At 41.3% G+C, this 16,734-nt stretch overlaps 1 protein-coding gene across 1 annotated transcript; it reads left to right on the forward strand.

The window, feature by feature from the left end:
• Window positions 1-894: 894 nt before the first annotated feature.
• On the forward strand, window positions 895-11,478 carry ZNF518A (zinc finger protein 518A). The gene is made up of 3 exons (XM_074159049.1): window positions 895-1,247; window positions 3,192-3,315; window positions 5,816-11,478. The coding sequence occupies exon 3, from the start codon at window positions 5,934-5,936 to the stop codon at window positions 10,569-10,571; it is 4,638 nt and encodes a 1,545-aa protein (XP_074015150.1). The 5' UTR covers window positions 895-1,247; window positions 3,192-3,315; window positions 5,816-5,933; the 3' UTR covers window positions 10,572-11,478.
• Window positions 11,479-16,734: the final 5,256 nt, after the last annotated feature.

Genomic DNA, 16,734 nt, shown 5'->3' on the forward strand with positions numbered 1-16,734 from the left:
TGAAAGAGGAATTAAAATGTTACTATTAAATGGATCCTTATTACACGCATACACATGCAAAGAGAACAACATTCCTCCTTGTTCTCAAATTTAATCATGAGTAAAAGGTGATGGTCTTAAATTTTGTTGCAACTAGTAAGATATGACAAGACTTCTGGAGAAAAATTGAGCTGAATTGCTCAGCCAAATTGCTCATGAGTTGGTTTAAGCTTTTCCCTTTGGGAACCTAAATATTTCTCCTCTGCTTTTGGTTTTTGAATTCTATTTTGTAAGTGCAGAGAGGCTTTCCTTTCCACTGACCTGTACAGTCCCAGTTCATCTTTAGAGCCTATTTCTGCCATGGTTGCTTGTCACTTTTGGGCCACACTTCATCTGAATTTCCTACTTCACATGTGCCTTCACACTTGGGGATCTTCTGTGTACAGTGAAACTTAGCACAAATGTTTAAAGCATGCTATTGCTAACAAGCAGGTTTATCCCTCTTCTAAGCAGCAACAATATTGTCTCTAACAAAGCAAACATTTATTTTCTAGTGATTTTCAGCTTTGATTTTTGTGTTACCTCGAGCACATGAGAACTCATCAACTCATCTAACCCAGGTATAACGTTCTGAATGCTTTCACTCCTGCCATTTTCTACAGATTCCCCCTATATACTGCATCTACGCAGCTCAGCAACTCTTTGTCTAGGTTGGACCTCAAATACCCTAGGCAGTGACCTTTCTGGGTGTTTTACACATCACCCCTCCCTTGCCCAGTGCCATTAATGGTCTCTGCACCGCACGCACCCTCAGGTAATGCCGGGCTGTGCGGCCAGGCTGTACCTAACGGCCGTGCCATGTGGCCAAGGCCCTCTGGGACCGCGCGGCAGTAGGCCTTCGGCTGGCGCCACGCCGCGGCGGCCCCGTGGAAGGGGTGGGGGAAGGCCTCGCCTCCCCCCCGGCCGGGCGGCCCAGGGCCCGGCATTGTGTTTCCCTCCCCCCCTCCCCCAACCCCCGCGGCCACATCCGAGGAAGAGGAACAGCAGGAGGAGGACGAAGGCAGCAGAGGCTGTTGGTGCCACCGCTCCCCCTCACAACCTGAGCGCTCCCCCGCCCTGGGCCTCATCGGCTACCGTCGGTCGCCTCAGGTGAAAGCGTATCCCTCCGCCGCGGCCGCCCCCACGGCCGGGCTCGCATCCCCGCAGTCCCCGGATGGAAACTGTTATGGCCGCCAACAGCGACTGGCTGGGCCATGGAGCGGGGCGAGGTAACTCCGCGAGGGGCGCTGGGCGGAGGAGGGGGGGGGGTGCGGGATGCGGCGGACTGGCGCCGGCCAGGAGCGGGCAGGAGGTGCGAGTGGCGGCGGGGCAGGAAGCCGCCCCGTGGTAGGGCTGAGCCGTTAAATAGTCCCGCGCCCCCCGCCCCCTCCGGCCGCGGGAAGTTGGCGGGGCAGCCGGGGCTGGCGGCGGGGCGGCCGGCGGCCAGAGCCGCTCTGCGGCGGGGAGCGGGCGAGGATATTTCATGGCTGGCTCTGAGGCCTGCCGTGGCGCCGTATTCCTCCGCCGCGCTACGCGGAGCCAGGCGAGGCGTCGCGAGCAGTGCGGAGCCCCCCGGGGCCGGGTGGGCGCCCCGCGGCGGGCGGCCCGGCGGGGCGGGGGCAGCGTTGCTCGCCGGGGCCGCCCGAGGAGATGGGTGGCAGCCAAGGAGGAGCTGGGGAGGGGAGGTGTCCTTACTCACCCCCACCCCAATTTCGGGGAGCGCCCGGTGCTGCCGCTGCGGTGGAGCCCGCGCTGCGGCTCTGAGGTGGGGGTAGCCCCGGGGGTTCCTACGAACCCTACCGGATCGGCCTCGGCCACCGCTTCGTGTTCTGTCCCTGCTCGTCCCGGGGACGAGGGGACAGGCCGCGCCCTGGCCCTGCTCCGCAGCGAGCCCCGTCAAGCTCCCGGTGGAGCCGCTGCCGTTAACGGCGGGGCCGGGAGCCCCGGGCGGGACACGGGGAGCGCCCCCGACACGGCAGGTGTGGGCTGGGAAGGTGGTGGTTTGCAGGTGCGTGGGCAGTGGCTGTGTGTCACCGGAGCCCGAGGAGCTGCTGGTTGCTGTGGGGCGTCTCTGTTAGTTTTGAGAGAGATTTAGTACTTTATTTTTCTTTTATATTTAATTTTACAAAAGCAGCGTTTTCCAGTGTCAGGTTCTGTCTGACCACCCAACTCTGTGGGTGCCTGAGGATCTAGTTGTGTGCCCAGATCTCTGTAGAGCTGAAGGCACTACTCTAAATTTTCAGACACATGTATGATGCATGGAAAATACTTCAGCATAGTGAGTTTTCCCAGTAAAATTTAAATGAGCGTATACAATTTTTACAGAAATCTTAAAAATACTACCTGCCTGGAAATGTGCTTTGAGTTTCTTTTTTTTTTTTTTGTTTTAAATGGAAAAAACTGTAAAAGGTCCCTAATATAGGAGTGTCATACTTTAATCTAGGGAGAAATGACAGATAGGAGTAAAAGCTAAAACTTTTTTTTCTCCTTGTGTACTTTTTAAAACCAAAATACTGACGTATTGCAGCATTTTGAAGGGAAGAATATTGAGGCTTAGAGCAAGCCTGTGCTTGTGCTGAATGTTGTGTGGTTTTCTATTTCATGAGGGTTAACTTCGGTGCATGTTTATGTATTTTCGGGGTTTGTATTCATTCTATCTGCTTTATCATCTACCTATTTGTTTCAAATACTGTGAATGTAACAGTCATCCCCACGCCTTCCAGCTTCTGCAAAATTTTCTAGAAAAAACTGTAATTAGGTGTTTGCTATAGAACTTATTACAGTTTTTACTTAAAATAAGTTTCTTTTCAGTTCAAGTTAAAATTTGATGAACTGAGGTACCAGTTACTGCTTTCTGTCTTGTTTTCAAGTTACTGTGTGTTTACGCTTGCCAGTTACGAATGCCCGAGAAGTAGTGACAACGCTAAGGTTAGAATAGGCCTTGTTAGGAGGAGTTTGCTAGGGAGTTTTTAATCCCACTCATTAATGTATAATTTGTGTTGTATTTGATGGTGCTTTTTGGGAGAGAAGATGGTATGTATTTACAGTTTTTCTGTCTTCATTGTATTAAAAATGCATGTAATGTAAAATTGTGAGACTTGTGCTTTTCAGCTTATTTTTTTCAGTTATGCTTGTTTTTACACCTTTTAAAATATATTTCTTTTTGTTTCCAGACCTTTTTTCACTATTCTTCCTGACTGTGGCCTTTTCTGAATCTTACATATTTACCTCTTCTGTCCGTGTGGGAAAACGTTAAAAAGGCTGTTGAAGATTTGAAGTCAAGTCTTTTCTTAATGTGTAAGTCTGACTTCTTCATTGGTAATGTAAATTTAAAGATCCCTGGGAGGTTTTTGTTTTTTTACTAGTTGGTTGTTTCTAGTAAATATTTTTATTTATCATGCTGCAGGTGCTTGTCTATAGTTGCATGCTATGCACTAATAACAATGTTAAATTGTAATTTATGTGGTTAATTAGTTAAAGGAGATATCAAATCAGGATTGAATATACCCAGCTGAGACTCTGCCAAACATAAATGTTTTATCCGGTTAGTGATATGTTGCCCAACTGAGGACCACATTGGCCCCATGTAAGAAGCCTGAGGTTTGTTCTCTGCAGCAAACTGCATCCACTTCTGGTTTTTATAGTGTTAGTTGCACACGTTTCAGGTTTCAGTATTTGACAGTACAACATTTTAATCTGAATGATAGGCAGCTGCCATCAGGATGATGTATTGCATCATGCAACCTGTAATCTTCATGTGTTGCATCTGTGTATTAAGAAAGATCTTCAGCAAACAAGTCCAAGTCATTTTTAGTTACTTATTCTTTATGTGGGAGTTCAGCTTGCTCCTGTTCAAATAAAGGATTTGCTGTTGACAAGAGAAAGCATTACAATACAGCACTCTCTTGGTGAAAATGGAGTGTAATGTAGATGAGTTGTTCTCTTCTCAAGGTTCAAAGTAGAGTAATCCCATGTATTAATATTCTGGATGGAAGATGGGAAATGTATCACTGAGTTTAAAAAAAAAATAAATAAAAATCCTGTACCTAAAGTGTTTTAGTTTGGGAAGACTCTCAAGGAGGGGTGTGTGTGTGTCTGTGGATTCTAGGGTTTTTTTTTGTTTTTTGAATGTCAAATGTATAGTCGAAATCTTGCTGGTCTTGTAGCTAAAGGACACAATTAATTGGATTTATTTGATATTGGAGTCTGTGTAAAATGTCAAAGTCTATTTTGCTTATTATTTTCCAGAATTGTGCAGGAATGCTATTATCTTTTTCCACAGGAATGCAGTAAAGCATATGCTTAAAAAAAAAAAGTTTTGCTTTTCTTGCTATGTGATACATGAACATGGCCTTGAAAACTTTTCAGTATCCATTTTCTTTGTTGGGTATTTACATGTTTAATGCTAGATACTTCCTCCTCACAGGGCTATGAGAAAATATTTGGAAGACCTTGGTGGTGATGCTTATGATGGCCTGAAGCTCTAGAAGCAGCTCTTGCAATTCATCACAATGAGGGAGAGATGTGATCATTCTTTCAGTTTGAATGTGAATAAATAGGATGATCTAATGAGTTCCAGGTCTGTGTTGCTTCAGGGTGGGCAGGGGAATAGTGGAGAGCGAGCTGCTGATCAGGTTTCAGCTAACACTTTACTGACTTTTGCTAGTAAAGAAGAAAGTGATACTATGACTTCTGCTATGGAGAAAGTTTTTAGTAAAAAGTATTATATACTAGTGAAGAAACAGTTCTTGTTCCTTTTCAGTGTCACTTCTCAAAATCCAAATTTTTTTCACTGCTATTCAATTTCTGCTGATTTTATGTTGACACATGGGAGTGGTGTTTGAGCATAGACTTGAGCTGCTATAAATTGTCAGTGCAGCCTGTTACGGAAACACTGACATTAAGTCTAGCGAGACAATGATGCTGACCATACCTATTTGAGCCTCTTAATCCGTGGAGGAGTACTATTGTCAGTTGTGCTCTTGTTCTGAGAAGATTAATTTATACCCAGGAACATAGGGTGAAAACCAAAGTTAACTTTTATCAAACTGTTTCAGACTTGTGTGATATTGTGTGATTTTATCAGACTGTTTCAGACTTGTGTGATACTGCAAGCTGACACATGAAAAATTCTTTGTAGATGTGCGGTGGGTTTTTTGGTATTGGTAAAGGTAATGTCTCCTTTAGTGAAGTAGGTCTTTGTCAGTTTTTAATTTTTTTTTTCTTAAGCACAACAGTTAGCTACTAATACAGTAACAGACTTGAGTAATGAAAAATCAACTCCTGCAGAATTTGACTTGTTTTTAGTACTTCAGCTAGGTTCAGTTAGTGATCTGTGTCACAGAGAAGGTACTGTGTTTATATTTGCTTGGAATCCTGAATAAGCAATAAATGCTGGCTTAATTTTAAAAAAGCAGCTCTTGGGATTTATCATACTTGCAGACTGCCCTGGTGGGAGAAAACCAAAATTTGATGGCATGGAATTTCAATGTTTTCATCTTTCAGTAGATGTTGTCCTTTAAAGCTTATTTTTCAAAATTTATGTATATTTTTGTGTAAAGGTTTCCCCTCCCCCCAACAATAACAACAAACCAACCAACAAACAACCCCCCCCAACACAACCAACCAACCAAAATTAGTGTAATGTCTCTTTTTTTTTTTTTTCCCTCATCCTTTTTTCTCTCAAATGCTATTGTAAAAATCAACAGCTTCCAAGACTGGCATGTATTTATTAATGTGTGTTCTAATTGCATTAGTTCTAAATGTAGTATTTGCTTTGCTTGTTTTCTGATTTCAGGAGATAAAATGGGGAAGTTCTAGAACCTTGAGAATAATTCAGCGCTGCAGTCTTGTTTGCTGCAGGAACGAAGACTAGTCTCAAGAATTCACGTAAAGAGAAAGGAAAACCTAAAATCATGCCATCTGAAAAAGAACAGTTTTTTCCTGAAAAAAGGCAAATTAATTTGTTAAAACACAATGCTGCGAAGAATTTTTCTACGAGTTTTTCTACTTTGGAAAAAGCACTGGTGGATGATCCTTTAAGTATGATGACTCAACCAGCAATTTTAGATGTCAGTCTCTCTTACAAACTAAAAAATGTGAATATTAATTTACCCAAGGTGAACATTCCAAATGAAGTATTAACGAAACATGAAGTTGATAGATTTAGAAAACTCTTTCAGTGTAAACAGCAAACTGCAAGGAAGTCCTTAAGTCTAGAGAAAATAAACAGAAGCAATCCCAATTGTTCAGAGGGAAGCCACTTGCAAAATAAACCAGAAATGCAACTTGAAGGGTTGAAAACTACAGCGAAGATACTGAATTTCACTTGTACAAAGTGCAAGGATAACATTAGATACAGCCCAAATGATCTACAGAAACATTTTCAGCTGTTACACTACGGCGAATTGCCTTTGTATCCTTGTGAGATGTGTAACTTCTCAGCTAATGACTTTCAGTCATTTAAACAGCATAGGCGCACCCATCGTAGCACTTTAGTAAAATGTGAGCTCTGTAATGATCAGCATATGTACACTTTGTTGGATTTGACAAAACACTTCACATCAAAGCATTGTCTAAATGGTCACTTCCAATGTGAAAAATGTGGGTTTTCTACCCAGGATGTGGGCACGTTTGTTCAGCACATTCACAGACATAATGAAATTTCATATAAATGTGTAAAGTGCCATCATGTAAGCTTTACAAAAGAGGAGTTCCAGAAACATCTTCTTGTTCATACCAGTATGTTACCTTTTGGTTGTCAATATTGCAGTTACAGGACATCACGGAAAGATTATCTTTTAAACCACTTCATAGCTTTGCATAGAGACCACTTATATGCAAAAGAAAAACTGGAAAAGGATAAATGTGAAAAAAGAATAGTGAAGACTCCAGCAGCACTGAAACTTGTGTTAAAAAGGTATAAAATGGGAGCATCGAAAAAAGCACTCTGGAGACGGAAAAAAGTAAGCAATGGAAGTGACAAAACTGGAGAAAAACCAGCACAAGTGCTAAGAAGTGTGAATAAAATTCAAACAAAATCTGAGGAGCTGAACCAGTGTATGAGAGATGTGGAAACAAATGAGGAAAAAGATCAAATCATATACACGGAAAAGCATAATTTCACGAGTGGAATGCTCTCTGCTACTACTGCACAATACAGTAAAGCAGATGATGGAACAAGTTATGGCCTGGGATTATTGAAAAATGCTGTTCATGGGCCAACGGTGTTGATGGTCAAAAACAACAAAATATCAGTTCCACCAAATTACAGTGCTAAATTTATGGGTTTTAAAATGGTAGATGGAAAACAACATATTGTTATAAAATTATTACCTACAAGTAAGCAAAACTTGCATTTGTTGGGTCAGAAAGCCGATCCTATTAAAGATGGTTCTACAACTCCTTTGCTGCAGAGTGCTGATCCATATGGCTTGTCTTCAGGTGCTATACCACATGTAACTGATCAGTCAACCTTAAAGAACAATTCTGTTCACCCATTAAGCTCACCTCCATTTTCTTGTTCTGCTCCTCATTCAGGAAAAACAAAAGTGGAAAAGCAAAATAACTCCTTATTGTATGGTAGTGTTTCTCAAACTATAGCACCTTCTAATGTAGCTGTAGGAAAAAGTTTGAATTATTTGCCAATGAAGTTGGGCTCAACTGTACCTCCATGTGATGAGGTGACAAAAGTTGGAACTAGAAATAATATCTCGTGGGGAAGCTATAGTCTTCCAAGTCATCCTCAGGTATTACCACCCGCTATTAGAAATACGCTTCACTATGACCCTATGAAAATGCCCTTTTTACCTGAACTGAAAACACAAAATGGTGGCCTGAATAATAGTAATGGAACTAACAATCTCTATTACTCAACTTCAGTGGATTCTTCTAATGAAGGGTTGTTGTCTTTTCACAACTATTCCAAAATGAACACTTCGGATAATCCATGTAGCATTTGGATGTCAACAGATGACAGATACAGAGAATTTATATCTAGCAAAACAGTTTCTTTTCAAAACAGTGGAAGTGAATGTGCATCTTCATATTCAGAGTTGATAAAAGGCTTTAAACCAGAGAAAGTTGCATCAGCCCAATTAAATATTAATAAAACTTACGGACACATAAACACTAGGAATAACTCTGTGTCTTTTAAAAGCCAATCTAAACGTATTGTTGACAGCGACTGTTTTATAGAGGACCACCGTAATGGCCAGCAGTATTGGGACGCTAACATACATCAAGGCATTGAGAATGTAGCTGAGAAATTCCAAGAAAATGCATCTGATTGTGTTAACTCTGTCTTAATGCCTAAAATTACATCTGTTTTCTCATTGCAGAGTGAACAGGCAGCTAATTATTTATCTCCTGAAATAAACCAGTTACTGCAGGATGTGTTAAAAGTGAAAGCAACTGCTCAGCAAGAATCCCACAACAAGTCAAATAACTGCGTAAAACTTCATTCTGACAAGCTGCTTTCTGGTCATGAGACAGGGAATAAAGCTTTTACAAATTTAAAAAGCTCGACAACTGCATGTCATTTTCAGAGGCCTCCTACTAATGTAGACTTTTATTTATATAAGAAAGAGTTGAACACAAGATGTAGCACAAATGAAGGTACGCATTGTGGGACAGAGAGACAGACACCCAGAAGGTCATTTGATTCACAGGGAATGGATAAATTATCCCGAACTCCAGGTGTTGGTACGTTGCTAAAAAATCATACAGATGCCATCATAACACAGCAGTTAGTAAAAGATAAAATGCTGTCTACAACCCAAAATCCTAGCAGCTTTTTGCCAGTTCTTCAGGAACAGAAGAAACCCCTTTTAGTTCAGTCCCCTCCATCAGGATTTTTTGTTCCTTTGCACCTTACTAACCAGCCTGGACTGCAGGTGGTTTCAGGAAAGTCTTTTCCGTCAACCAGTTTGTCAGATGGGCACGTAACTAAAGGTGTACCTGCATCTTTTGTTTTAAATAAAGGACCTGGAATGATTTTGACTTTTAATGGGGCAATTGGAACAGTTGCAAATGTCCCTAGTGATAGTTCTCAGGTTTTAGGGAGGGTTGCATCCAGGGAATACGGTGAAATAACCATACCAGCTTCAAAAGTGGAGGGGAAAAATGACAGTTTCAGAAGTGTAAGAAGTTCCTGTAATAGGAGAGCATGTGGTACAGCAAATAACTCATTGAACAGTGTACCATTCAAAGGGTCTCTTGTAATTACAAACTCATTGGAGTCATCTGTGAAAGGAATGTCTTCTGTGAAGGTGTTACCAGAGCATCAGGATGCTGTCTGTGGTTCCTTGGAGTCAGTAAACCAACAGGAAATAAGGCAGAAACAACATGTTTATGCACTTTTGCCTGATGGACAGCAGGCAGTTTTTCTGAAATGTATGACACCAAACAAGCCTGTAGTTCATGAACATAATGTTTTTCAGGATAATGCTTATTATCAAAATTGTCAACCAAAGAAAACTGGAGCCATGCAACAAAAGCTTTTGCTGAAAACGAAGACTTCAGATCCGCTGGCTGATGCCACTCAGTCAGTAAGCAACTCAGTGCCCTCGCTACCGTTGGATAACTTGCAGTCTCTTACTCCTGCACTAGCACGGAAACAAACTAATCTTATTTCTAACGATGCCTTAATCTTACCAGGTAGGTTAATGCCAGCAAATGCCTCTTTGGCAAGCTCTAATCCAGCGTGTTGTGTTCCTCCTGTAGAACCTGTTCATTCTACTAAGTCTGCAGGGACACAGTTGCAGAAAGGTTCTATTGAGAGTACACAAGTAATAACTGCTAAGAGCAGGAATAACTTGGGTAGTCAGAAGTCCACATGGAGCACCCAAAACAAAACCGCAAAAGTAAAACTTCGTTCAAAACGAACTGGGTCTAAAAGTTCAGAAACTGGGGGTGTGCAAAGAAACAAGAATTTCAAACGGAAAAGTAAGGATAATTGCCCAGAACCTCCAAGAAAGAAAGTAATGTTGCACAGAAAGTGTAAGGAAAAGGCTAAAGTCGATAGTGAATCAGGTGGCCCTTACAAACCAAGGGCATCAAAAGAAACTGTGAGGACTTTGAAATTACTCCCTTTTAACTCTAAACAGCTTGTAAAATGCCCCCGGAGAAATCAGCCAGTTGTTGTGCTTAACCATCCCGATGCAGATGTCCCAGAAGTTGTAAATGTAATGAAAACCATTGCTAAATTTAAGGGACATGTTCTTAAGGTTTCATTGTCAAAAAGAACTATTGAAGCGCTTCTGCAGCCAGCCTTTTGCAGTCATTTGGACGTAACTCCTGGTGGTCTTTCTCAAAAGAGGAACAGAACAATAAAACCTATTAGCCCTGTAAAAGAAAGATTTGTCTTAAAATTGACACTGAAGAAGACTAGCAAAAACAATTACCAGATTGTGAAAACTACCTCTGATAATACCTTGAAAGCTAAGTTTAGCTGCTGGTTTTGTGGTAGAATATTTGACAATCAGGATAATTGGGTAGGACATGGACAGAGGCATCTGATGGAGGCTACTCGAGATTGGAATTTATTAATGTAATGATGACCAGTTAAGAAAATGAAACTTAAGTCACAGTTTTTTTAAAAGAGAATCAATTGAATTAGGATACACAAGTCATTTTGGTTTGTATTTCAGTATTGTAACTGAAGTGTTTAAAAATGATGCAGAGTGCTTATATTTTAAAAGGAGGAGCAGATTCTCTGTTGCTGTCAAGCTTGGAGATAGATCAAGGAGCTTTGTGGTTTAGATAACTTGTAACTAACTGCAAATACAATTCCATAAAAATATATATTATTTTTTGTTACTGCTATCATGTCCTATATTTTTATTCTATAGAATGAGTCTTCAGGGCTTTTGTTCTGTACGTATTTAAAACCTAAACATGTAAATATTTTTATACTTTTCAGTTATTTGGTATATTTCTTGCACAGAAATTATCCCCCCACCTATTTTTCAGTTCTGTGCATGCACTACTAAAATCAATTTTAAATTTTTTTTTCAACTACACACAGCTGTTATCCTGGGGTTTTTGTTATTTTCACTTATTAGCTCTTGATTTTGTTTTTCAGGGATTGAACACTATTGTTAGCAAGTGCCTAAAAGATGTGAAGCAGTTTACATTATGTCAACTGTGTAACCATGGGTCCATATAGGGCCATTTCCCCAATAGGTTCATTTAAACAAAGCCATATGTGAATGCTTTAAACGATATTGCTATGCACATGACACTTGTACTATTTCTGTGCAGTTTGTCTACTTTCTTAGTGAAGTATTTTTCATATAAATTAATAAAACATGTTACGATTGTGTTAATACGGTGAGCCTAAGAATGGAATCAGTGGAAAATACACAGTATATATATTCGTAATGTATATGGTGTTTAAGAATGCTGAACATTCCTAATCTGTATTGACTCTGTCACTATTAAATTTGCTATGACTTGTGTTTACAGAATATGACTGTGAGCATTTATAGAAAATATTTCTATTTTGTTTTATACTATGTCTGCCCCAAACCCTATAGTAAGGCCAGGACACGGTGAAGTGCAAAGCCCCATTTCAGGCCTGGAACTGTGTTCCCGTTCTATTCTGGGTGGATGTCATTTGTCCATAATAATGTCCATAATCACTAAGTAGTATTTTCTACTATTGCTTATGCAGATGAACTGCCTTTTAGGGCACCATGGGTTTGGCAAAACCAAGGCTTAAGTTATTTCTCCTTCATTTTACCAGCCAGTAGGGTAACATTCCAGGAGCCTGCTTGCTACTTAAATTTTTAGGGATAACAATGAAGAATGTGCTTTATGTTTCTTAATGTTTATGTGAAGGTCCGTAAACAAAAGACCTTATCCGTAGTGACTGACGGTATACAAATGAGGGTCCTTATTATGCACAGTATAATAGCCTCTATGTTTAGAGGCTTTGTCCTTCCCAGAGCTTCCCAAAGTGTTGATGGAAAAACTCAAAATTGAATACTGGGCTTGCAGAGGACTGGGGCGTTTCGATCTCGGGGGTTTTGGCTGGTACGCGAGCACAGGGGTGGTTCTCCACTGAAACAATTAGAAGTCTTTTATGGATGTCACAGGGATTCTGGTAAGAGAATGTGATTTATGTTATGATTTAAAAAGTTATAATGAAAGTGATTTTTAAAAAATTACTTCAGTAGCTAGACGGGGGGGTTTTCTTACGTGTCTGTTGGCAGGAGGATGCGTACTAGCCTTGCAGCTGGCGAGTTACGTACGCGAGTCCCCTGAGGTACCCGAGACAGCCAAGGCAGCGTAGTTTGGGCAAGTTCATATACGGTTGGGGTATGTATCAAAATCAGATCATTTTGTGCTGCACAATGGGCTTGGGCTCTGACAAATTTGGCTGAGAACTTTTGAATGTGGTGGTGAAGAAGCGCGTTAGAAAGGAGACTAGTGACGAGTGGCGTTTCTTGGGGATCAGTATTGGGACTGGTGCTGTTTAACATCTTTGTTGGAGACGTGGGCAGTGGCACTGAGTGCACCCTTGGCAGGTTTGCTGACACCATCGAGCTGGGTGGGGTGGTCCCACACGCTGGAGAAACAGCGTTAGGGAACGACAAAAATGTCTTCAGCTTCTTTCACTGGAAGGAGCTACTGGCTGCCTCAGCTTGCTCTCTGGTAAACCCAGAAATGGGACTCCTGAGCTCTGGACATGGGCGTTGCCTTTTTTGGCAGAAATACATGTGGAGTTTGTTGCTAAAACCTACTCGGTGCAACTTCACCAGGGATGACTGATTTTTCGTTAAGTTGCTTAGCACTGAGATGGAAGTTGTGCTGGTGAGTTCGGGGGGTTTCTCTACATCAATGAATCATGAAAGCGACAACTGTCATTGAAATTTTTTTCCCCCCAGCTTCTTTTGCTATGAATTGGGTAACCTTAAACAATACTGTGAAAAAGAACATTGTAAAACTAGGAAATGTGAAGTAAGGTTGCTTTAAACAATCTTAATTCATTGTCGTGTGTCACTTTACGCATGGACATCCATCGCATTCAGTGCAGAGAATTGTTGCTCCCTCTTGAGCAGTGATGAGTATTTTGCTTCCCCACCCTTAATTATGGCTTTGTATTATTTAGCACGTATTGCTTGAGTACTATTCTGAATATATAATTCCTTTTTTCTTACGAGCTTTTCCATAATGCTTTGTTTGAGATCCTAAGAGTTTGGCACTTCTGCAGATCAGATTTCAAGGAATCTCACGTGAGACTTCTAGGAAATTAAGATCACAATTAATGATCATCAGGAGAAAGTTTTGCAGAACAGCAAAGCTGAAGAGCAGCCCAGTGCATAGTGCAGTAGGAGGTGCAGGGACAACATGCAGTTCTTCAATTAAATGTTCAACTGCTTTAACAAGATGATGCTCCCTTTTTACTGGCTGACTCCTCCAACGGTTGCACATTTCTCAGCATCTTCAGTAAACGGGAAAGGTATCTTACAAATATCCTACAAACAACAGTCCTTCATTACACAGCTACGATTTATCTCTGAACTGTCACGTGAACCAAGTGAAATATAAACATCTACGTGGAAATATAATCAATGATCATATATTTAATGCTTGTATTGTAATGGATATAGCTGATGTAACAAATTAAGGTTGCACGGGTAACCTGATCTGAAGAGTGTCTTGACTTTGGATACTTTAAGACAGCTTGTAATGATGTTACACATACATACAGCAAAATAAGAAAACCTCAGCTTGGTTCCAGTGTTTTGGGACATAAAGAAATAGGTGCGAGTGCAGGGTCAGCAAGTGTTTTTCCTCTGAGAAAATGCTTTGTAAATGTATACTTGGCTTAAGCCCTATTTGTACACCATTAATGTGTTTGTGTGAAGTGGCCTTAAAGCAGCCTAAAATATGTCCCGTTGTGTATTCATCAGCAAGTCATGGTTTCTCTTCCTCAGTAATTCCAATATTTTAACAAAAAACACTTGTGTTCAGTATTTGTTCGAAGGCTGTTGTCATGTCAGATGTTTTGGTTTTGTTTTTTTTTTGCAACGCTTCATAAGAATTTCTGCCTGCTGCTGGTGTTTTAGGTTGAAGGAGGAATATAGTTCTGTAGCTTGCATGTCTGAACACGTGGATTTTTTGAGAATGAAAGTTCTTACTCCTTTCAGGAACACCATTTTCAGGCATGGTTTGCAGCACTCACTCGTACTCATCGTACTCCCCTTCCTGTAGCACGTGGGCAGACAACACTTCCTCTCCTTTGTACATTAGTAAATATAATATTTTGCTCTGAATTCTCAGACAAAACAATTTCCTTCATTTTAAAGCCAATTTTTTTAGTTGTAGTTTTGGGTTGTCCTTTGTCTCCCCCCCCTTCCCCCTCCAATATTCAGTTAATGAAGAGTATATGGAAGAGAAATTAGCTAACGGCATCAGAGAAATGTGCGGGGAGAGGGGCGTTGCTGTCTGTCAGGGGGCAGACTTGACGTACGTGCTACCTGGGGCCAACGCCTGACACCGTGACCTGGTGGCAGCTGCTGGCACCACAACAGCTGTGAGATAAAGGGTCAGGTTTAGGATCGCACCAAGTTACCGTTTCCCGGGTTCTGTACTGGCTGCTGAATTGAGAGTCAGGATTTTTATCATGGCATCCTCCCTCCTGAGTTCCAGTTTATTTTCTGTCCTTGCAAAATGCAATCATCTTCTATTTTCCCTTGCTCAACCCTTTCTCTTCTCCAGGTAACACTGTGTTTCAGAACACGGCTGCACAACAGGCCACCCACGCTTGGCTATGGAAAGCAGAGTAACGAGCCTGCTTCCTGTGTAAAATTCTGAATACAGTAAAATAGGTGATCATGTACTTGGGGTGGGGGGGGGGGTGGGGGGGGTGGGGTGGGGGTATGTGGTGGTTAGTCCCGTCCCCCCCCCCGGAGCCTTAGTTTGTGCCCCGGGTGTTCTTACTGCAGGATGAATGGATTATTTTGTGGAAGGTGGTGTTTCCCATCAAATCCCTGCCTCATTTTGTGGTTGAAACTGTAACGTACATCTGTAATTATGTAGAACATGGCTAAAAAGAAAAGAAGGATTTGGGGATGAAAGTATTTGAGTGTTTATCTACAGCATATTTGTTATTTGTAGCTCAGCCACAAACCTAAATGTCACGCTGAGCACTTACAGCTGAGGGACAGGAGCAGCAGGGCTTTGGAGTATGGAAAGGGCTCAGTATTGCTAATTACCTTAAAAAAAGTGAATCTTAGTCTTCGATGTGGAAGACTATAGCTGCACTTGAGTTTTGGTTTTTCATGTCTTTTTCTTCCCCGGTTCTAGACTGATGGTGATATCAGACATTTAACTCAGAAAGAAAAGTTTGAAGAACCTAGACACTTTTGTGAGGAGCAACACATAAAGGTTAACGAGAACCAGACAGTTGTGTTAAGAACAGAGTTAAATGCTGTACGGTGCATGAGTGAATAAGGCAAGGAGTCTATGTGAACTTTGTAGTGTAGGGTGGATGGTTGGACTCGATGATCCCAAGGGTCTTTTCCGACCTGGATGATTCTATGAATGCAAAGCTAAATATCAAATGGCTGCTTTTTCACAGTGTGTTTTCCATCATAAGTATTGCCTGAAGTGGTGACCTAAGTGATATTTCACGTAACTAAATTATATCAGAGTAGACATAGGAGTAAATTAAGCTTGCAGAGGCTAATCATTTTTGTTAATTTTGAGGCCTTGACTTGACAATCTTAATGTTCTAAACATTATGTTAGTACTAAGTGTAATTCTAGCTGAACCATATACTGGACAATATACTAAACACTGATGTAGGACCGTGCGCAGGCTTTCGCAGGCAGGCTTGCGTGAAGTCTCCATACATTGTTTCTTGCCAGTGTCTCATTTGCTTCACATCTGGGCTATTATCTGCGTTGCAGAGGGAAGAAACAGAGATAGCACAGCAGATAGCCCTGTGCTGAACATCTCCATCACACGAGCATGCAGTACCTTCTAGAAGCCGGGTGCATCACTTGTAAAAATAGTTGATGGACAGTGCAAGGCAGCAGTTGCAGAACACGGCCACAGCGGAGCTGCGAGGCACCTGCTGAGACTGCAAGTCTCGGCTTGATCTTGCCCTAAATGCCTGTATATAACCCCAGAGAACTCTGCCTCATCTGTAACAAAAAGAAGAAAGTAGGTGTGTACAGAGTGTCAGTTTTGGAAAATACCTTTAAGACGGATGAATTTTCAAGTCCAGTGAAATCAAACACCTCTAGAACTAATTAACAACTGTTCCTAAAAGTTTTTCCATTGATGCAATTTGTACATCTATCAGTTTAATTTTCACCACTTTAACCTTTGTGGAAATCACTTTGTTGGCACTAACACGATACATAAACCACTCTCAGGGAACAGGCTTGGGGAAAAAAAAAAAAAAATCAGGTTGTGTGTGTGTGTGTGTGTGTCTGTGAACAGTAACTGCAAGAACTGAGCGGGCAGTTGATTTAGCAATGACGGTGCTTGGGTCCCCAACAGTAGGCAATTTGAAGACAAAAGCCAAATCTATATGTTAAAGCTGTAAATAGTTATAGCTTTCATAACAACAGAACTTCTGAAGGAGAACATACAAATTATATATATATATATATAAAAACCATGAATGATAGTGAAGTGATGCTTTCTTGCTGGAAGGATGCTAAGAAACGTGATCCAGCAAAGGTTTCACACACTATT

Source organism: Numenius arquata, chromosome 15, assembly GCF_964106895.1.
Source record: "Numenius arquata chromosome 15, bNumArq3.hap1.1, whole genome shotgun sequence".
Classification (NCBI taxonomy): domain Eukaryota; kingdom Metazoa; phylum Chordata; class Aves; order Charadriiformes; family Scolopacidae; genus Numenius; species Numenius arquata.

Bases quoted from the DNA above. Each gene is read 5' to 3' on its own strand.
- ZNF518A (XM_074159049.1), top strand. From the start codon at position 5,934: ATGCCATCTGAAAAAGAACAGTTTTTTCCTGAAAAAAGGCAAATTAAT.